At 35.1% G+C, this 23,266-nt stretch overlaps 1 protein-coding gene across 5 annotated transcripts in view; it reads left to right on the forward strand.

Moving 5' to 3' along the window:
* The window catches only part of LOC128189341 (RNA-binding protein Musashi homolog Rbp6-like), a 51,309-nt gene that overhangs the window by 23,006 nt on the left and 5,037 nt on the right, over window positions 1-23,266 (forward strand). The window contains exons 7-14 of one of the 5 annotated variants that reach the window (XM_052860909.1): window positions 1,876-1,924; window positions 13,722-13,804; window positions 14,353-14,440; window positions 15,575-15,637; window positions 16,741-16,821; window positions 20,638-20,853; window positions 21,829-22,001; window positions 22,751-22,825. In XM_052860909.1, the coding sequence (XP_052716869.1) occupies window positions 1,876-1,924; window positions 13,722-13,804; window positions 14,353-14,440; window positions 15,575-15,637; window positions 16,741-16,821; window positions 20,638-20,853; window positions 21,829-22,001; window positions 22,751-22,825 (828 nt within the window). The remainder of the gene's footprint in view (window positions 1-1,875; window positions 1,925-13,721; window positions 13,805-14,352; window positions 14,441-15,574; window positions 15,638-16,740; window positions 16,822-20,637; window positions 20,854-21,828; window positions 22,002-22,750; window positions 22,826-23,266) is intronic. The other 4 variants (XM_052860911.1, XM_052860912.1, XM_052860910.1 and 1 more) reach the window with 4 other exon arrangements.

A 23,266-nucleotide genomic window follows, 5' to 3' on the forward strand; every position in this document is an offset into this window, starting at 1 on the left:
CTCAAACTGGTTCCCAACACAATGAGATCAGTTTAAGATGAAATGTTAATGTGTTATGTAATGTTCCGAACCAAAGGAATAGATGTTAAGGATAGTTAATAATTTATTAATCAGGCGTTTCAGGTGTTTTTAATCGGTGTCTGAAAGGCGTATTGGTTTTCATGGTCTTCTAATCAATTGCAGTTGGCACATAAATCATTTTGATTTTGTTATTCCCAATATATATAAATGATATTCATAATTATTATGTTCTGGTTTTGTCAAAAATCTACTGATTGACAAAAACATGGACCTCAGTGTCTGTATTCAACATTCTTTTTTCGCCTTTATGTCAAAATCCATTTTATCTGACACGAAAACAAGGACAGCATTAATAGCGGAAGTGCAGATACCATCCAAACAAAATGTTCCTACCAACTGCCATTGTTTTGCAAATTTCTCTGTCTGCTGTCCCAAAGACTATAGTCATTTGGTATTTGAACAACCACAATTTGTTGGTTTTATCAGTGTTAGGTGGGATTTCAGTTTGGCACCTTTGAATTTTTGAGAAAAATTTTCTGGGTGTAAAGTAGATGGTGACATATCTCTAAAACAACCTTACACCTTTGTCTGTGTGTTTTCTCCCAAGCCTCTTAAATTGCAAGCAAAATTATTTTGTCATTTTATTGCCTTCTCCAGTCCCCTTGATTGGTCCATAAAACCCACAACTTGCCAACTATAAATAAAGAGAAATTATGTAACATTACTCTTTTCCTTTGTACTTAATTGCAGGTTAATTGTCTGGGGCTAAATTTTTGTGTTTTTGCTTAGGAACACTTTTTAATTATCTTGAATACCAGGGGAGTAAAATAAGAAAGAATTAAGTTTAGAAACCAAAGGTTCAAAGTATAATTTGGTATATGCAAAATGATAAAACTGCAAATCGGTTGTAGGTAAGATTTAGCAAGATGAGTCCGGAAAAAAAATTACCCTTGCCCCCACAAATGGAAATGATTTGTTTAGAAGTGTCCTTATTGATTTTTTATAGGCAGCATTGATGCTCAGATATTTTTTGAATTTAGTGTATACCACAATCACAAAAGACACACTTGGTGTGTTAATTTTATTTGGCCCGTGATCGATTCCAATCAAGGCCATCTGCATTTGAATGCTGTGGCGAGCAGAATTTCTCTTGGAGATAGCGTACATCAATGGCTCATTGTTACTGCTTATCCAAACTTTTTTCCGTCTTCTCCTCATTAAATGCAAACAGCCTAAATCCTTAATAGCTGCACCACAAAGCACATGCATCCAGATGAAATTTTCTGTGAGGGTTTTTAATGAGCAGCTGAACTGATTTTGAACTTGAATTTTCTTACAAACCTGGCCATTATTTTTTGTCGGCCATCATGTCTTGTTGACTTGCCCCTGGGGGTGAAATAATGATGTTGTGAAGATCCTATTTAGATTGTCATGTCTGGTATAAAAGCTCAGAAATGATGTTTTAATTACCTTCAATTGATTACTGTTTTACATAAAAATAAAATCTTCTAAATCTTAGGTAATGTTAAAAAATGTTCACAGTGGACAGCTTTTTAAAATTCTATTGAATACCTTTAAAGTCTTAATTTCCGATGTATTGCAAGAGCTCCATATATTTTGTGGTTAATTTTTAAAATTAATGTACTTTTTCCCTCAAAGATATGGTCAATTTAACATTGTTATCAGAAACTTCCCAGGTTGCATCAGTCAATTAAATAATCCTGAGTGAATATGATGTGAAATATTATTACTTAGTGTTGTAGAGGGGATAGAACTCATTAACCTTCTCTAATGGATGCTATTTAATTTAAATTTGCCAAGGTTACTGATGTTTATTATTTATTTTCTTTGTAGATTGAAGATGCCATGCTTATGTTTGACAAGACAACAAATCGCCATAGAGGTAATTGAGGACAGATATGTTCCAGCTAATTTAACTGGACTGAAAATTTACTTGTTACAAAACATGGTTATACTTATTCTGAAAGAGATGCAAAACTTGCTGGTTACCATAGCAACCCTCCCACACATTATTTACAGCTATTTTGTCAAACCCAAAATAAAATTCTGTTGCAAAAACAGATGAGATATATTCATAAAACATTTCTTCTGTCTTTGCAACAGACAAGCTTTCTGCTAATCAGATTCTGAAACTCCATTCATTTTTATGTCTGATTGATAAGACAAGACAGATGAAAAAGAAACTAAAGCTTATCTCTGTTAGAGCCGGCTGCACAGTTCCCTCTTTTTGGTGGAAAATTTTCTTAAATAACATCCTTAAGAAATCATAAATGTGTTCTTTATCATTCTGCTTTATGCTCTAAAGTTTGCAGAATCGTGCAGTGTTAGGCTACATGTAGACTCATGCAAACTGCAATTACCAGGTTTTTAAAGTCAGATAGAGTGCAAGGACAACGTTTATAACATTCTGGAAAAATTTCGACTCATAGTATGTAAAACAGTTAATCACTACACACCAAGAAACTGTGCATCTAGAAAACCTATTACAAGAGGCTTCATCCCTGTTTATTTTCTTTGGCTATGTACATGTAGATACTGGCCATACTAATGTGTTTTGATGACTGCAATTTTTTTTGTACCCCCCATAATTAATGGCATTAAAATGACACCATCAATAAACCATTTTGCAAAAGTAGCGAGCATTTACTGGTGGTGGTGGAAATTAGAATTGCAGTTACTCGCATCTAACGTGAATTCATTATCTTTGAATTAAGCTGGCATTCTTGGAGTGTGTGTAATTGCTGTGCTGGAAAAAGTAATTTTGCTGGTGCCAAAATGCTTTTCCCAATCAGACTGCAAAGAAAAATTTATATTTCTTTTCTCTTGTTTTTTGAAAAACAATTCTCGTTCTCTACAACATGCGCACAGCTTCTGAAGAACTAGTTGGTGTGAAGGAGGAATTTTGTGCTGTTATTCTTATTAAGTTAATCGGCTTGTTAGTAAATTGCATGCATGTCTATAGTATAGAGTTGTATTCTTAGTTGATCATAGTACAAAGTCATTTGTATTATTAGTACGGTCTTGGCTGTGGTGATGCAGTAGAGCTTTTAACCAAAGTAGATTTTATATAAGTAAGAAATGCTTATGTCAAGAGTCCTCATCTCTGAACTGTAATGTCACTGTTTAGTCACAATACTTCTATATAGTGAATTCAACTGTAGTCCATTCGTGGTGGTATGGGTAGTTTCTAGATAAATGGTTTAGTACATCTTCTGAAGATGTTCCAGGTAGCTTTGGTTGGCTGTTTGTTCTTGCCTTTAGAAACAGATTTTAGAAATTTTAGTGGTTTCAGGGGGACAGAAAAAGGAAGAAATGGTGATTAGTTCTCTACAAGAAACTGGATTTATTTCGCCTTGATTTCTGTTTGTCATATGATTTTGTGCTATTGGATTATCATACCTTTTGTGTGTGGAAGTGTCATCAAAGAATTGAATGTAATGGGACATCTTTTAGTGGACAAGTAAGACTAGAGGATTAAGGTGGGTCTTAGAAGCTAGAACAGTCTGGTAGAGTAGGCATGAACATTAGTAACTAGATAGATTAAGGATAGATTAAGGGAGAACTAGGAAGTTTAGAAGCCAAATTCCTATAGGAGTGGTGTAAAACTCACCAAGATTGTCTTTTGAACTAGAAAAAAAAAGTTGATAGAATTTAAGGAATGCCAAAATGTAATTTCTCTCTAATGATGTGCAAAAGGATAAAAGTCATTGGCTGAACGTGCTGAGTTAAGCACTAAAACACCAGATTGTAAACACATCATTACAGTCAAGCAAAAGAAGTTGCAGGGTTCAAACTTTGTAAATAGCTCAAAGAGCACAAAGAACCCTTTTCTCTGACATCATGCAAGTTCAAGAATTGTTAAACCAGGTGCCTGGCATCACAGTTCATTGAAAGCTCTCTGCAGAATCTGAGTTGGCTGTTTATTTTTGCACCACTTGCTGCAGAAGCTGTTGTCATTGTTAAGCAGCTGAAGCTTGTCTGTCGGTGCCATGCAACTTCTGTTTAACAGCTGTATTCCTCATTGCTTAGAATTCAGAGGGGAACAGATTTAAAGGTTTATTTATTATCGAAATGCATTTCCATTACCAAAAATTCAAATGAAATCATATGTGTGCATAGCAAGATAAAAAAGAATTCTCCAAGCTAGCCATTTTGGAAAGACATTTTTATTTCATTAGCGGAATGGATCTTCTTCTTTGCTATATGAATAGATGATGATTGCTAAGGAGGTGTATTTTTCTCCGTCTGTAACTAGGTGAAAAATGACTGGCGCTATGTGAAAATTGTACAATTCTCACCAGACCCTGTAGCTCCAGTAGGCAGTTTTTGACAATCCAGTGATAATGGGGCTAGTTTTCATAGCAGTTTACACCTCTAGCACAAAGGAACAATGCATGTGCTTGGGAGATCTGAGAACTACAGTTACACACCAACCGCCATTAAACAGCATTAAATAGTAAATACCTTCTATATATACTCTCCATCCCCATGATCTGATTGAAGACTAATGACCTGTGATTGAGCAAACACATTCCAAGATCTAATGACAAACACTTTAGAGGGTAAACTACCTTTTTCTCAGTGGTAAAAGGGTTTTCTTCTTTGGAAAAAAGTTGAATCAAGCATCAGAGTTAATATGCTTATGCAAACAAGAGATGATTAAAAAACCTTCCACAGACCTTCAGACCTTGGTTCTTACACCAAATGATTTGATATTTTTTGAATTAGTCTTAAAGGGGGGTCTTAGAGGAAATCCAATACAGAGAAACTTTGCCCCCTCGTCAAAAAACGATGGTCTGTGTTGACTTAGATTTTAACAGTGTGTGTAATTATGTTACTTCTCAGACTGAGGAACTGAAAGGCACCAAACCAAGCATGTCTGATTCTTCACAAGATGAAGGGGCACTGTCTATCAGTGCAGGAGTATTTACTCATGTCTGCTATATCAGAAGAAGGGTTGTTAGCCCTGCATTTGGTAGATTAAAGTTGTCTATTCTATAAACCTCTTGAGGGAGTTAGTTGGTAGATTTTTCATGTCTCTGTCACCAAATCAAATTTTAGAACTTACGCATTCCATATTGCAGACCATTGCTAAGGGTTGGATATCCTGTTTGCGCATTGATGGTTCACGAAATCTCTTCGTTAATTCTGACATTGCGCCCAATCACATGTCAATATCTTTGATTACATTTCATTGTTACCAGTTGGTGGTAAATTTTTCATGTACGTCTGATCTCAGGTGTTTCATAAAGTGAAGGTGTAGTGATCTTTTGTTTTATTAATCAAAAAATGCATCCTAGTGTGTATAATTCAACCTCTACATTGATTGACATCCAATCAAGGCCTTCATTAGTTAGCAATTCTCATCACCAAGGGGAAAAAGTCACTGATATTCATCTGCGTTGGCCTGCAGTCAGTAGCCTGTATGTAAACAATCAAGCCAGGATATGAAAATTCATGACTTTCTCCTCCCTTTGTGATCAATTGAAAGAGTTAGATTGGAAATGGTCAATCTTACATGATAGGAGCTCACCAAGAGGTCATTGCCGCCGGCAACCAGTAATCATTTTTTCAGGTCATTAAGTTTCTTTATTGGATGCCTCCTCAGATGACATGCATCCAAAGCTTTCATCATTAATGCTTACTCCATTTTTAGTTGGAAAATCTCATAGTGTCAACATCCACCTCAGATAAGACATTTTAGAGTTCAACTCATTGTCATACTTAAAGCTCTTGAAGGGTTTGCATCTACTAGAGATGTCTGACTTTGCCAGCATCCCTAATTTATGACTTCTCTGCAGAATCGTATTAATTTGCTCAAAGATGCATATAATCTGAAAGCAAGCACACATTAAGCAGAACGCTTCAGCACAAGAAGAAGTTGAGAGGTCTCATTATGAGGACCAGTTTACTCAAATGGCATACAAAACCTGAAGTAGAAGTTAATTTACACCTCATTATTCTCGAAATGTAAGAAATTGGGTGTGATTGGTTTTGGCATCGTACCATGCCTGTACATTTTGTCGACTTAAGCCATATCCTTGCCGATGATAAATTTTCTGAGCCTGGAGTTAAGGTTCATCATGGCTGCTCTCGAGTCTTGGGAATATCCTTTGGTAATTACCATGATAACCAGTCCTGCTGTGAAAGAAAAACAGTTATGCAATGTAATTAAATTACACTGAATTATTGGAGTCTGTGGAGTGCCCATGTAGTTTGGAAAAACAATCACTTGGCTATGTGTGCCTTGCCTGGATACAGAAACTGATCGAGATTATATGTGCATTCTCATTAAATAACATGAAAGTGTGTCAAGTGCAAGTAATTAAGAGATTCTCTTTATTATGTAAATTTTGACTGTTGTGTTCTCCCACTCTGGGTGATAATTTACAAATTCAGTATCCAATACGAGCTGAACTACATCTATCTGAGGACTGAAAAGTCATTGCTTTAAAAGCATTCTCAGCTTTATGGACGGCTGACAGATAGGGCCAATTAGGAGAATAAAATGACATAAAGGGTTTTATATTTTCATGTAATTAGGGAAACTCTACACCAATATGTTGCTGGACCTATACATACCACAAAATTTTTTCATAGATCAATGTCAGATCTTGTGTTAGGAAGTTTTGTTGTAGATTAAATTGATGGGGGGGGAGGGGGGGGGCTTACTCTGAGAATAACAAGAAGATATTAAATTGATTGAATTTTGGGGGATTTACTTTGGAAAAGAAAAACAATTAAGGACTCTTCAAGTCAGATTCATAATTAAAAACCAGTTTTCTTGGTAAAGCTTGCAGGAAAAAAACTACCGGTAACATTTATTTATGTTCAAGATTTGTATCAGAAATATTCGTATGGTGGTGGATTTTTGATGGGTTTTTGTGGGAGTACGGTTATGAAATAATTTTTTAGTCTGCTGATTAGAAAGTTACAACATATTTCACTTTTGATGTCTGATATATCCTGCTATGTCTGTCTTGTTTATAGTGCATGGTGATGAGTAATTCTGACCCAGAGATTTGGCCTTCGTTTAAAAGCATGGGGAAAAACCTATCAGAAATTGATCACAGGAAATGGAAGAATCGAAGCAAATGCTCTCATGTTTGGCTTATCAGGGCCTGAAAGAAGTTGCTTTCTACTAATAGAAAATCAGCATGAAATCTAATGAAATTAATTATCAGTAGATGTGAAAAATAAAACAAATTCATAATGGATGTATGTTGCAGAAAATGTAATTTCTACTGGAACATGAAATTGCTTTCAGATTTAGCGATGAAGAAAAGCAATGATGACGAGGGAAATTGGTTTTAGTCACTTTATGTATATTGTCAAGATCTGACACATTCCTTGAACTTTTGGTGACTCTTTTAACAGGAGGTTTAATTTTGCATTTGAAACAAGTAAATGTGGTGTTAGTGGTTCAATAACATGGATGGCTAGGGTTTATAATGCATACATACAGCGTAGGAGGAAATGAGAAAAAAAGATTGAAGCCAATTACCAGATGCACAGAACCGTGCTGATAAAACCCAGTTATCTGCCCTTGTTCTCAACACTGCACCAAGATTGAAACCATTGGAAGAACCTTGCATAAGGTCATCAGAGCAATAGAAATTTAGAGGTCTGATGCCTCCGAGCATAAAAACGATTAAACCTGTTAGAAGCCACACCAGATTATACACAGAGAATGAAGATAAGTTCTGTCAGGCAGAAAAATCATTTCCAAACGCAGTGCCGTACAGTAACTGTTGTTGAGGTAAAAGTACCATTAAACTCAATTTCAGGACTTCAACAACACAGATCGATTACATGTAGTTGATAATAGCCGAAATACTGTACTTCAGGATTGCAGACAAGCCTCAACAGTTTAAGGGTGTTTGAGTATCAATAAATCACAAACTCTCAAGTATATAATGCGTATGTAAATTTCTGGGATACTATTACCCCCATTTGGCGAGATGTATTAAAAGATCTTCTGTCGCTTTTACTGCTAACCGTGGATTAAAAATTGAGACTTAAAAGAAATTTTTATTGCAACTTTTGTGTGAGATTGCTTGGCAACCCTGAAAACTGGAGAGGGTTTTTGAAAATTTTAATTCCAATGTGAATCGCGCTTGAGATAGTTGTGACTTTCATCCGTTTTTTTTACCCCACCACTTTTAGTCTTGAGAGCTGCTATAGTAGATATAGCACACAGGGTCCAAAGCAAACATGCACCAGAATTACAGGAAATTTTCACTACTGCTGCGAAAGCACAACTTGAGTTGATTAAAATTTCTGGCTAAATTTATGGCTAATGCCAGTAAAAGTGCTTTTCTTTGTAGAACTGATAAAAGAGTTTTTTTTCTTCAAAATTTTTATTCTGAATGAAATGAAATCTCTTTTATAAGTCTAATGATTATGATGATTCTTATCAAAATTGTAATTGTCCTAAGGCACACAATCAGTCTTTATTTTTTAGAATTGTGTTAGAGAAGTGGATTAACAACTCAGTTTACTTTGAAAAGCAAACTGACATCGCATTTTGACATTCGGGACCTGTTTAGTCATGTGATATGTAGGTCAGTTTAATCTACTGGGGCCCTTTTTAATATAGTAACCACTCAGTCTTTGGTAACTGGGACCAGCTCTGTTAGAGAACAAACCATAGTGTTAAGCGTTGTTTGTTCTGTGTTAGATCTTATTAATACCCAGAACCAACATAGCGATCCGTCATGTTTCTGACAATATCTAGTACCTCTTGTCCGGTTCTGTTTGTCCACAGATTAAGGTGAAAGCGAGTCGTGTTCTATCTTTTTTTTTTCCACTGAAAAACATATTTGGGGTTTTTCTAAATCCAATCCATAATAAAAAAATAAAGCTCGGATAAAAACCTTCTTGAGCAATTTAAAGTTATAAACGTTCCATGTACCCAAGTTTAGTTTTAAATGCTTTTCTGTGATGTTATGTGATGTATGATAGTCGCCATCAGTACACTTAACAATGATGTTACTTTAATGGGAATCCTCCCACTGCAGTTCCCAATGAATTCTCTTTAATGTTGATACATTACAATCAGAATTAGGGAAAGTCCCAACTTAGGTCAGGGTTGTTGCTAGGAGGTATGACAAAATAACCACAGATGAGGAGAACTTTGGAGCAGACATCTTCTGCTAGCCCCCAGGACATTGCTAGGCAACAAGAACATGCGATAATGACATTTCATGATGTGCTACCACAAATCATAGCCACAGTGATTGTCTAGGAGGACTGGGTAATAGCAGAATCACAAATGAATTTGAAAGGAAAATGTCAACTTCAATTATATAATATCAGCTTACGAGACACATTTTATCGCTGTCACACGAGGAGAGTTCTTCTATTTAATGTTCAACAAAAACATGGAAATTAGATTTCCACTGGCAGATGAACCAATTTTATCGTAATAGCCTTTCATCTTTTTGCTGTGTATAAATTTCTGGATGTCATCATTTCTGATTGTTTTAAACATCTGTACTCTGATAAATATTCCATAAAGTAATGATCTGTATTTCATGCTTCGAAGAATCTTTAAGATTCAAAAAAGGGGAGATTTTGTTAGAATAGATCGATGGACGAGAAAAAAAACATCATTTCACAAATGTTGATCTGTTGTTTGGCTAATGTGTATATGACTTAAGATTCACATTTCCTGTTTAGAAAAAAAGATGCATGCAGTCTGAAGTGTGTTTATATCTTTAAGAATTTATAAAATGGAACCCCCTGAAGGATTGAGTTTGCGCTTGTTAATTAATGGAAGCCTGGCATTCATTTGTGTTTTCCTTCGGAGCCTGCAGCCCTATATGAAGGATGATGATGGGATTAAGATTTCATTATCAAAACATTAGACTCTGGTGTGATTTTCAAGACCTGTGTAATATTGATTTAATAGCATTGGAATCTCCACATTGCATCAAATAAGAGGCGAGGGAAAAAACAGTAATTGTGGAAGGCAGCATCTTCAAGCAATATAATAGGAAACTGACAAGCTTTCATGCAATTAAGCAGAAAATTGATTTTTAAACAAATTGTTAATCAGTTGTTGCTTTTGATTAGTTCGCTATCTTTTAAAAATTGATTAGGAGGTATTAGTTTAACTGTAAGTCTAGTCTGATGTTAGCTTCTGACTCCTTATGCCAAGATCTTTACCGCATTGTGGATTTGGTTTGGTGATCAACTGCTGAAGGATCCCTGCACAGTTGCCATGCTTTACCCTGCTGGGGTTGATAATTTGGAGATGGGAAGCCATGTTTCAAGGCGCCTAGAACACTGGCCCCTTACTGGGCTCCATTATAGCCCTAGAGTCGAATAGGTAATCTTGGATACAGGAGATGATATACAAGATGAAAAGTAGAGTAATGTGCACTCCTGTTGGCCATTGCCAGAGATATCCAAGGATTAAGTCTCTGATAAGCAGATGATAAGGCACAGAGTAGGATGTGTCAGAATGCTACAAACAGGTGCTTTTTTCGATGATATCACAGTCTGCTTGCAAAACTCTCCTCATTTAGGACCTGAAACCTGAAAGTGATGCTAGTGCAACTATAGATTTCCAATTGGGGATAGGGATATAACTGCAATATTATCACTGCCTTAAGAGTCACTACAGATATTTTTATTGGGCATTCAAGAGGTGTAGTCCAAAAGAAAAATGAAAATAAAAGTATTTATAGAAGTTAAATTACCTGTCTTGCAAAGCCAGATAAAGGGAAATGAGTATTTTGTGGCAACTATCAAATTGCTATTGACTTGCTAATCAAAAGTAACCTACAAAAGGGCTACAAACAAAGACGTTTCCTATCTGGTCGCAGAGTTGAAATCAATGAAATATTTATTTCACATCTATCTGACGAGAAAATGGGGCCGACAGGTTTTTGCAGGTCTTAAGTCCACACTCCTTAAACATGATAAATGCTAAAACTAAAACAACATGAGCAAGGTGACAAGGTTAAAGAAAAGAGAAAGCTGATCCGCCATCTAAATTCCCGGGTTGTTCAGAGCCATGGTACTCAACTTTCAAAGATTACGCTGTGACGAATGACATGGCTGAAAACAAAGCAATAACTCTGCATTTTCTCACATTTATCTGTGAACATTCCCCAGACCTGGATTTTTTACCCAATGTTTCAAGTATTTCCTAAGTCCAACCTCATCTTCAGGAATCGAGTTTATTAGTCACGAGGCATCAAAGCTTGTCACACAAGTTGAATTCATGGTACCAGTTTATCTTCTTGGAAAAGAAATTAAAATCTTAGAAAACATGGGGAGTTTTATTTCTGACAAGTTTACAGTTCATGTGGTAGAAAAGAGTTCAAGTAATTTTTTTGCACTCAATACGTTATACGGTGTGTGTGCCGTGCAAGAGAGGTGTTTACATAAAGTAAATCTCCCATAGTTCGCAAAACCAGATGCTTTTTGCCATTTCCTAGCTGTAAAATTAGAGAGATTACGGGAAATCTCAGAGATTTGCCTGGGTAAAGTTTATAATTATAGGAAAATTTGTAGCCTTCTTTCTCATTAGAAGGGCATCTTTGTATATGCTGTGCCGAGTGTGAACAGATACTGGGGGTGATGTTGAAGTGCACAGGCAAAGAAATTGACGTATATTTTCCTGGACCAATTCCAACCAATCTACTAATATTTATTTATGTAGCAAATAAATATAACTCTCTATGATGCGCTTATATCTTCAAATTTTGTCTTTAATCATGTGGGAAGGCTGAGAGCTTTCATCTACAAAATAGCTGTAAATGATGTTCAATTGGAAATGAAATTCCTGGAATGCATGTCTTTAGTTTCATTTCAATTTTTTCAGTGCCTGGTATACCAGCTATTGCATTTTGGTCTATAAATAATGGTTGTTGAAATTGTATACACATGTGACTTGTACATTTCAGGAATGAACCGTTGCAGGCCATGGAGTCTGGATCTGTTCCCATGATGGTATATAACATGACTTAGTAGATAGCCAATCAAATTTAGCCTCACAAAACTTAGACCAAAACATCTAGACCAATAAAAAGCCAGCTAGCTTTCAATATTGTAGATTGTACTCAGTGGTAGTGTATCATAATCGAGGAATTTTTTTGTCTGGTTAATTTTTTTTTCTGGTGGAAGTGTTACACGTACTGCATCCCATTGTGGACAGTTCTCCTTGCCCTTCTTAACACAGCCTTTTTACAATGCGCAAAATTCTTACCCCATTTTTTCACTGAAGCGAAAAATATCTATGTTACCATTTAAAGCTTCTTCTTTATTTATTTTTTTATTTTTTTTTGACTTGGTAGGCTTTTATTGTTGGTAGAGAGATTAGGTATACAACTGAATTTTTCCAGTAGCCGTATTTTGCTTTTTCGACTCAGTGTTCTAGTGCATGACTGTTAATAGTGTTGTACTTTGTTTCTCCATGGAATGTCAGAAAGCACAGGTTATCACTGCTGTAGACTATATTCTTCACATTAACAGAACTATGTAATCCTAATAACAGGAAAGTCTGTAGAAACCAAAAAAAGATCTCTTTTTTTCATTTCTTTTTATTCACTTTAAATTAATAGAATCAAAATGTTTTTTTGAATGAAAAAAAAAACCAAACAAAAAACGAACAATATGTAACATGTGTGTTGGTTATGGGATTTTAAAAGAAACATTCCTAATAAATAACAAATATATTTATTATAAACTGTAGCTCTATTAGTGGGAATTAGTTGTGACTTTGTTAAGTCTTTAGTCATTTCGAAACGTAGGTGGGTATGAACCAGTTGTTTGAAAGGTCTGTTTTGTCAGAGGTTATTTCTAGAAGGATTAGATGGTTAAGTCTGCTATGTCACACCGATGTAATGAGTCCTTAAGTTTCCTGTTGTTTATGTAATATTTTTTGTCAGTTTTGGGGGAACACTTCAATTAGGTGCAATGGGGGACTGCCCCAGAAATGAATCATTGAGGTATAACCCAGGCAAACAGACAAACAAGTGCTATAGAAGACCATGTGTCGCAAAGGTGGAAAAGATGTTTAAATAGCATTGTTGAAGTAAACTAGCCAAATATTTATTTAGTCGATCTGTTAAACATCTTACAAGTTCTCAGCCTGTGTTAATGGCCGTATGTATACAGCAAAAGTCCATGTTTTGTTCAAACATGGTAATTTCAATTTTTGGTCCACAAAGATCCCGTTTGAACCTCGGAACAATTGGTAAATGCTCAAATAAATTTTTTTTGCAAACTGAAAGCAGCATGATGGGTTTGGAAAACAAAGTCTGTTCCCAGCTTCACCTCAAAGGGCTGGCATTGTTTGAGACATTGTTAGGAAGTCATTGTTTGGGAACTTCTTACAAGAGCATTTGATTGTAGCAAATATTGGGTTGAAAGTTAATTGCAGGAAAGATTCCTAAGGTGTCAGAAAATGGCTTTTAAAGATTTATGCATCTATCAGTACAAGCGTTCCCGAAGTGATTGCTTTTGGTCTAAATTTGGCATGAGGTTAAATATTGTAAGGCAATCTTAAGAGTTATTTGGGGATATAATGATCCAAATAATGAAAGTATACCATCATGGGGGCTACAGAAAACCAGTTGGATAGGGCCGTTTAGTTAGAACTAGGATGTGTGATCATCATAAATCTAATGCCAAGATTTGATGTGAATTATTTGGGTTTTTTGCAGGGTTTGGATTTGTAACCTTTGAGAATGAAGATGTGGTGGACAAGGTGTGTGAAATCCACTTCCACGAGATCAACAAGAAAATGGTAAAATAGCCCACACCCATTACACGAAAAATTCTTTGTTCAGTGCAGTCAGTGGGAAAAGCCCAACACAAAATAATGAGAGCATGAGACAAACAAGTTGAAAGAACATACGTAAGCAACATATTAGCTTGACAAGTTGCTATGTAGAACAACAGAAAGTACTGTAGCTTTCTGACGAGATGTGTTTGCTGCCTTCAGAAGTACACTGCTTTACACAATGGTCATGGTAGGTCAGTGATCGCCACCTACAAATACCTTACACACACACAGCATAAAGTCACAGAACAAGCATATCGCACGACTCATCAAGCAATCAACAACCAAGTGCCATAGTGTCCTTAATAAGGAAATAGTCAAATTTCCGTTCCTACAGTTATATTATTAATATTATTCTCAATATTTAAATTCCTTGCTATAGATTTTAGTAACTATTAGAATAACAGCCAATTTTATTACAGAATAGCAAGAATTCACAAGGCGTCATATTTATAATTATCAAGAATTACCAGTAACGAACATGATTAATACCCAATTTTATTTTTGTATAGGTTGAGTGTAAGAAAGCTCAGCCCAAAGAGGTGATGCTACCCACCACCCTGGCGCGTGGGAGGGGCACCCTGACCAGGGGGGCGTATGGTAAGTACCAACGTAGACCATCACTTGGATGTAGATTTTTGGGTTGACTGTAGTTATACATATATACATATTATTCCTCTTTACAAAAGAAAAAATAAACAACTCGTTGCACATGATGACCTTTTGCCAACTTGTTTCCGTGGTCATTCAGTTTTTTTTCTGCATGTTGTCCGAGGTAGATATTGAGTGGTAGAATTAAAAAGTGATATAGCTCTTCTCTTGTGAAAACTTAATCCGAACAACTTTTTTTGGCTTCATTCACTTCTTTTGATAGAAGTGAGTGAAGGACCTGTGCATGTTAATCATTATCTTTAGATGTGGTATTACAATGTAAAATTAGTACTGTGGTAGAGATATGACAAAGGCTTATCACTCATCAGGCAAGAGGTCAAATGTGCAAGGGAAGTAACTGCATCAGAAGGGAGATAACTGGCAGAAGTAGAAACTGCGCTGCCTCACCCCGCTTTGTACGGTGTTATTGCACTTCTGTCTTAATGTATTTTCTAGATCAACAGATTTGTAGGTTTCGCTGTTGAATGTACTAGTCCAATGTTATTTATTTATTTTTTTTTATTAATTAAAACCTTTTAAAAAAAAAAGAAAAGAATTTTTACACGGAAGTTGTGGTAGACTTTTTGGTTTATTACTTTTTTTTTTAATATTCACCAGTACACAGCACCTTTGATTGTGTATTCTCATATGAGTTTTATGTTATAACAGCCCTGTGTGACATAGAATTCCCTGGAGAAAAAGGTTCCTCTCTCGATTGAGCATATATGAATCAAAGGTGTTCATCTAGTGCAATTAAGTTCAGCTTCAGTGTTCAAGTTGGATGAGGAAGTTTCTAAATTGTTCAAGTTACAAAGGAATTTTTTCAAGAAAATGTTTTAATTTTTTTTTTTTTTTTTGAAAACACCACTTATTTAGAAATTGAATTCCCTTAGAACACTGTTTAGAAGTAGTTAATTGATTTGTTTGAAGTATATCTTCAAATGCATCATTAGAGTGGAATTTGCAATTTCAGGTGAACAACTTCCTCTTCCGGTTAAACTGGTTCTCAGTTGCACTAGTACAAAGTGTGAGCTTCTTGCTACCACTAAAACTTGATTTCCCTTTTTTCTAATCCTTTCTTAGTGACGGAGGATGGCGAAATCGTCTTGGGCGAAATTCCACAAGAATTAATTATGCCGGAACTGTGTAAGTGTACAGTCTCTGCTATATTTCACTTGTACCAGAACTGCCCCTCTTTCGTACTCTGGTCAGGACAAGATCCGAACCGAAAGAACGGAAATGAACTTCACAAACTAAGAAAGACTACTCTTGCTACAATTTATATCTACTAACACGAACAAGTTAGGGCTGCAGTGTTGTGTCCAAGCATTTCTTGTTCAAATTTTCTGCTTCATGTACACATTGGCAGCCCTGACTGACTGTTCAGCTGTGACTATCTGTCATGCATGACATCAGCTAGATTTTGTAGTTTGAAAATTCTGTAGAATCCTTGTGTGTTTATTCCTTGCCCTATATTGCATGACATAAAGTCGTCCCTGTTTAGTTGTGTGAACTAATAGCTTTCTTCTTACTTAAAGATTTCTTTTCTATTAAATTCTTTTTTCAGGAGAAAATTTATTTATTGTGAACAGACATGTCTAATTTCTTTAAATGATTGATAACGTGCTCTTTAAAAGTATTTCATAGGCAATTTTCTAAGCTCCGTTGCTTTCAGTGTAAAAACATAGATAAAAACAAATGATTATGTTGGAAAGTTATACATTTATACAACACTAATGTGTTTGGAAGAGATCCTTTTCACCAATTCGATCAGTGGGAATAAATTTTAAAGAGCTTTTTTTTGTCAAACTGCTAATGAAATGGAAATGGGGGTGTTAAAAAGAGTAAAATCATTGTATATTTTAATTAAAAAACAAGATTAAGCATGAAATTTAAGCATGAATCAGGTTTGTCACTTATTTACAAAAATAAAGATGTTATCTTTATTCTCAGAAAAATTACCTTTGAAAAATTTAGCTTATACACACTGTAAGAAAGTCAGAAAGAATGCATGTACCTTGTTTTACTTCAAAATTAAAAAAAAAACAACAACACTTTACATCTTCTCTTTTGCATGTATTTGAAATGTCAAAAAAGAAAAGAAAAGAGAAATAATTCATAATTTTAAACTCCTTGTGGGGAAAAAATGAGAGCAAATAAAAGTTGAATAGTTTTTTTAAAAAGTCCCTGAGCTTAAGAAAGGATCAGAGGACGTGTATATTGATTCTGTGCTTTGTTTTCCTTTCCAGGCTATCTGCCGACAGGATTGCCTAGCTACCCCTATGGTCGTGGATTTCCTACTCTGGCCCCAGCAGGCTATTATTATCCAGGTATGGAAATTTTAGAACTAGGGCAGTGGTACCCCTTCTAAACTATCCTCTCTGTCAACTTAACGTTTCAGCCCTATGGGAAATAACTCTGATCACAGAGTTCACATTAATTGGAGAGAAAGACGACAACATATCAGCTGAGACCAGAAAGATCGCCAACACACACAATAAAAAAAAATAATAAACTGTTGTGTATTTATTCTGTTATATGTATATTTAAAGATGCTTGTTAATTTATTGTAATATATTTTTTATTGAACCATTTTTTAATGGGCCATATTTATTGAGCCAAAATATCTGCACCGCAGGAAGAACGGAGTTTTGTTGTGGATAATATGGAGTGATAGGGCATGTGTGATCTCCAGTGCCAAAACTTATAGTTGGGAGCAGACATGTAGTAGATCTGTGTTTATCTTTGTCTCTCTGCATGTTGAAAGTCCTATAAGCAGACATAATGTTGTCCAGACGATATTTCTTTTACGATTAATTTTTTGTCATTTGTCACTTGGACAGTAGGGATCTGTTCTCTCTGTGATTTGATATTTATTTACTTTTTTCTGTTTTTTGATGTAGTAGATACGTGTATATCAATTTTGAAAGCTTTGTTTTCTTAGCATTGATATGAGGTGGAAACTGTAAAGCTCTGTGGTTTATTTCCATGTGTTGTACGAGGAGTAACTCGATCTGACCAATGCCAAACCAGTAGCTAAATCGTACTTTAAATATCTTATCTGAGTAACAAACATTTCTAGATGTAAAATTCTTTTGGATTCTTGACTGAAAAGAAAATGAATTAAGCTGTTATGCCACCATTTTCAAAACAAAATATACCATAGCAATAAACTATGCAGCTGGATTGTTTTCCACTCATCTAATGGTAGAAATTGGCATTGATGACATGTTAATTCATTAATGTAAATTTATTTTTCTCTTCATAATCATGTGTTTATATTAGCATGTTGTTTACAACAGTCAATCCATTTAATCCATTAGACTTGACAAATTGTCATCATTTCTGTTCACCCAAAGTTTAATTGACAAAAGTTTTGAGAAATTCAATGCTGGTACATGTAGTTTTACTGTTTTTATGAGCATTAATGAATACCTGCACAGCCTTTAGGCTTTAAATTTAATACCTCCACTAGGTAAACCTCGCACAGAGAGTTTCGTGTTTCACATTGTAAAACAAAATACATGTATTTAATATTCACTGTAGAATTGGTGTTTACATTTACAAGTTCAAAGTTTACCAAGATTTTATTTTGTTCTTTTGAATGGCTTACCCCTTTAACCAGGCTACCTCAAGTAAAATCATACGCTGCAAAGGCTTGCCAAAAACGAAATGAGATTTTTTGTGGTTAAAAATTTTAGCATAGGCAAAGAGCATATTTAAAACTTTTTAGATATTAGAATAATAGAGAGAAATTTGGTATAATTTTTCCTGTCAAAGTTGTCAAATTAGCATCAAGGACATAATTATGTGTCTATTGGCTTTAACACACTCAACTCAAATTATTACGCCCCATTGTCACAAAGTGTTTATGAAAACAACTATGCATTTGGATATATTATATAACTTAGAAATACTTGGGTTCTTTTTTAACCCTGATTTGAATTATCTCAATCACTAGCATTGATGCTATTAACATTATCTTGTGTAAAAGATCAGTCAGCCCCTTTTATACCATGTAGTCAATTATCTATATCTTCTAATACAGCCTGTTAGATTATAGAGTTATCGATATACTATCAGAAAACCAAAATGGCTTACAAATCCTGCCTGGTAGATTTACATGCAGTGTTAATTTATGCAGACTGTTGGATTATCATTGATTTTACTAGAGAGTTTACACTGATACTTTTAACAAACTAAAATTGTCCTGTCAAAATATTTTCTTTAATTTTTTCTTGTATAGAGCACCATTTTGATTTTTCTTAGATTCTTTTACTGATTTGTTTTTTAACTGACTTAGAGATTTAAAAAACTTTTGAAATGAGAGGAAGATGAGAAGAAATTTTCACTGAGAATGATAGAAGATATTCTTCATGTTGGATACTTAAAAAGTATTTGTAAATTAAGAAAAGCAAGATTCAAAATTCAGTGGAACAAATTCATAAAACCAAATACCATAAGGAATTTCTTCATTTCTTTCTCTCACACAAAAACCTGACTTATGATTCTGAATCTTAATTCATCCATTGTAAGCCTATCAGCCAATCAAGGTTTGATATGGCATTTGGTCTTTTTTGGGAATAAAATTTTGTTAACAAATTTTGTTTCCTTTCTGAAAACAAACACGAAAACGAGAGGTTGATATATTGTGAGTGGAGTATGGTAGGTTTTGTGTGTATAATGGCAGGGAATTAGGGGTAGAAGGCAATGATGTATGTGACCGATTGTTTTGTGTAATTTGGCAGGCATGAATGGAATCGCCTCTGCCGCTGTAGTTGCACGGTCTGCTTCGGCCGTCGTAGCTCGCAGTGCTAGGGCTGGTGGGGCGACTCGCGGTGTCTTGGGCATGACAGGAAGTCCAAGTAAGCACCACCGTTTCCATAGCAACGTCTGGGTATTACCTTAAAAACGCAATTTCACAATTCTTAATTCAAATGGCCCATTGATGAAAATATTAATGCGTTGTGTTGTAATCAGACCGTAATTTTCGTCACAAAATGGACGCAGTGATTCCAAGCTTTATAGTTCCCAGAATTCCCTGCACTCTGTCTACAAATATGACATCTTGAACTGTCGTGAGCTGGATTTAATTGTAGTCCTGTGCATCCATGTCGTTGACTAACCTTGCTCTTCATTTAGCTAGAGTTTTCATGCAATCGTCAATGTGCTGAATGCCTGATTAATTAACAAGCTGTCATTTTTATTTATTATCATTTTGTCCAATCATTATGCCCTCTTAGGATATATTAAAACCATGCATGTATTTTATTTTTAATTCATTTGATAATCTATTGATGTTGTCTGTATTTAACAATACAAGGTCTTTGATTGTTAACTTACTTAATGTTTTTTTGGAAATTTTTTTAGACAAAAAGGAAACTATTTATTTAGAATTTTGAATTATTGTCTTCATATATATAAATTCATTTACCAGTATATATATTTGATGTGTATCCTGAATACTTCCTTTATGTTTTATTTTTTAACCTATATATTAATGAATATTTATGGTAGATTTTCATTTGAATTTTCACCTTTGCCATTGAGAATGACTGTTTTTGCTGATATTGTCAATAATGGCTGCTCCGCTGATTTTGCATGTCTATGAATAGAATCATCGCCACACTATAATTCAAGCTTCCATATTATATAGATACCAGTAGATGTAGTTTAAAACCAATGCTTATTGTAGTTATTATTTTTTTTTTTTTTTGCATGCAATATTTCAAATGAAATTTTGGTCTTATTGGGTCTTATTTTCTTGAAAAGTTAAATTTTCAAAAGGGCAAAACGCCATTCCTAGTTTACATATAGCTTGACTTTGATTAACATTAGATATTTACGTGAAAATTGAATATTCTTTGTTCTAGAGTAGCTATAGGTGAACTCATGCCCTAGCTGCTACTTCATGTAGACAATGCATCTTCATAAAGTGTGTGCGCTGTTCTGTATTAGACATTGCAAAACCAGGGAAGCCAGCCTATACAGCTGTCAATCTGCTTACAAAAAAATGAATTTAAATACAAAGGAATGAATTTTTGATTTAATAAGAGTTACTCCCCTTTTTCAAATTTGAAATTTGATATGTGAGCTGTTGTAGTTGTTATAAAGAGCTCTCATGGTGTATGTCGTCTTTTGTATAGGCTTCCCTGGTTATCCCACTGGTTTAATACAAACCCCCACTGCTACCCCCGGTGAGCGACAGGTCTCCCCTGCCATATATGCAGATATTGGTGCTACCACTAGCCCCCTGGCCACCAACGCCCTACAAATACAACGCAGTGAGCCCTCCCCACTGCCAGTCAGTAACTCCCCCCTGGCTAGGGTGGGAGAACAGCTGCTAACAGCACAGAGAACAGGTACTAATCCTTATAAGTCAAGAAGATAAACAGTTGAAGTGTCGAGCCGATAAATTAGCAGAAATATAACAACGTTTACAAAATGTGTCACAAATTCGTACTTAAACTTTGCACGTGGTGATTATATGTTTGCGAGGGAAAGGGAAAAAAACCTTGTGAGGAATATTTAAGTTTGCATGAAATTACAACCTTGGCAATTTTTTTTTAACTTGGTGCATTTGTCATTGTATTCCTTGCAAGCTTTTTTTTTTTTACTTTGATGAATTGTATCGATATACACCATATATCTATGCATTTGTTCCTATTTATTCCTATTTATACTAATATTTCACAGATTTTTTCTTCACTGCTATATATCATATTTATGAAAATACATGTAATATTACGGGTACTAATTTTGATTTAATTTCCGTCAATGAGCAGTAACAAACTTTGTAGTAATTAATGGAGTATTGCATGCACAATTCATTGGTAGTGTAAATTGTATTAGATTTGGTTTCAAAAGCTAGAATACACTTGATGGAAGATGGACATTTTCCTTTTTGTTTGTTTGTTTGTTTTTGCTTGATACAATGTACAGCACTTGGTCTTAAGATATTTATATACATCTACTAGGTAATCGTAACACTAGTTGAACCTAACATTTTAGATTTCGTTTGAAGTACCAGACTTTTATAAATTAAAAAATCTAGCCATCAATAAAACAATAGTCATATAGATGAATGTATGCATGGCTTAGAGTTTAAGTGACTCTGCTTTGAAATGAAGAAAAGTTAAGTTCTTATTAACACAACTACTCTGCTGGTGTTAAGTGTGTGCTCTTAGGACCGTACCCCAATGCTTCTATGTTGGAGTTAACAGGAGATGATAGAATTGAGGATGGTTTTTTGGTGTTGGGTTACCTATTGTACATTGCCCTGCTGTGTATGCTAGCATGGTTCTGTCCAGTGAGAGCATGTTGTTTTGACATTTCAGCCATGATCAACAGCCTTGGACACCAGGGTTTCCCCACCGCTACCTCCCCCAGCACCCGCTCCGTGCCCCTCACCACCAGCCCGGGCCCAGTGGACACATTCATTGCCCAGGATGGGCTGGGCTACATCCAGGCCACCAGCCCACAGCCCACGGGCTTTGCTCTCAACACTGCAGTAAGTTTGTTTTCTGTTCTGCTTGGAGTTGTTGCAATGTTTTAGATGGTAGTTTTAGAGGACCAGTGGAAAGGTTGATGAATTCCAAGTTCACAAAATTTTTTATTTGTAATTTGTTGAAATTTAAAAAACAAAAATAATAATAACAGCTATCCAAAACAAAACAAAAATTTAATTTCGAAATCTTGTGCTTTTTTGAGAAACAAGGGTTAAAAGTTAATTGAGTGTTGATTTCAGCGATTTTACCACTGGGTGTAGAAGGTTGTAGATTTTTATTTAATTTGGTGTGCACTCCTTTGTAAGAAACAACCAGACTATTAGCATGATGAAGTGTCTCTTAAGAAAAAACAATATTCCAAAAATACATAAACTATTTATATGTACCCCATGACCAGTGGCTACATAAGTAGATGCTAGTTTGTACTGTTAGTAGTGGTAGATTAAATGTGATGGAATAAAATGCATGTGCGGATCCAGAAAAAATAAAATTTCCTTGGGAATCTGAGGTTTAATTTTGATTGCCAAATTGGTCTAAGGCCTATTTTCATTACGGTCATTTCACCATGTGAATTTAAGAAGTTTAGATTCAAGAAGTTTGACATCCTTAAAGCTCCCTCTGGATCTGCGCATAAAATGCTTTTCAAAAATCTCTGGGAAAAACGGCAAGATTCCTTCTGGTGACGGAGAGTCTGTGGGTTTTTAGGGCAATGTGATATAAACCACTGACTGGGCACTCCTCTTTTATTTAGTATGGTATACACGACGGCCTAGGATACGTTGATGCCACTAGTTCAAATAGATACATTCACGATGTGTTAAGTAAGGTACGTCTGTAGTCTAGCAGCCTCTGTTTCAGCTTACGTCGTTTTTGATCATCACTTCATCCTCACGCATTTCGTAACTTTTCTTCTTCCACTATAGTTATATTTTTTCAGTTGCTTAGAAATCATTCTCAATTTATTAGTATCTGCTCTTGAAAATTAAATCAAATGCAATTAACAATAGGAAAAGATAATTGCTTTGTTATTGAATATTGGTTAATAGAAATTGCCTTTTATCATTACTTGCATGCGAGATGAGCTTCAATATAGAGATTTATTTGTTTCCATAAGTCCATTTTTTTAAAAAACAAGCAAGCAAAAAAAAAATTGATGGAAGGCATGTTGTGTTGCTCTTAAGATACACAATGATCTGTTTCATTGCATGCTGAATGGTTCCGTAGATGATGGTTATAGTAGCTCCATTCTGTTTTCTTTAACATTAGA

The sequence above is a fragment of the Crassostrea angulata genome, chromosome 6 (assembly GCF_025612915.1).
Source record: "Crassostrea angulata isolate pt1a10 chromosome 6, ASM2561291v2, whole genome shotgun sequence".
Taxonomy (NCBI): domain Eukaryota; kingdom Metazoa; phylum Mollusca; class Bivalvia; order Ostreida; family Ostreidae; genus Magallana; species Magallana angulata.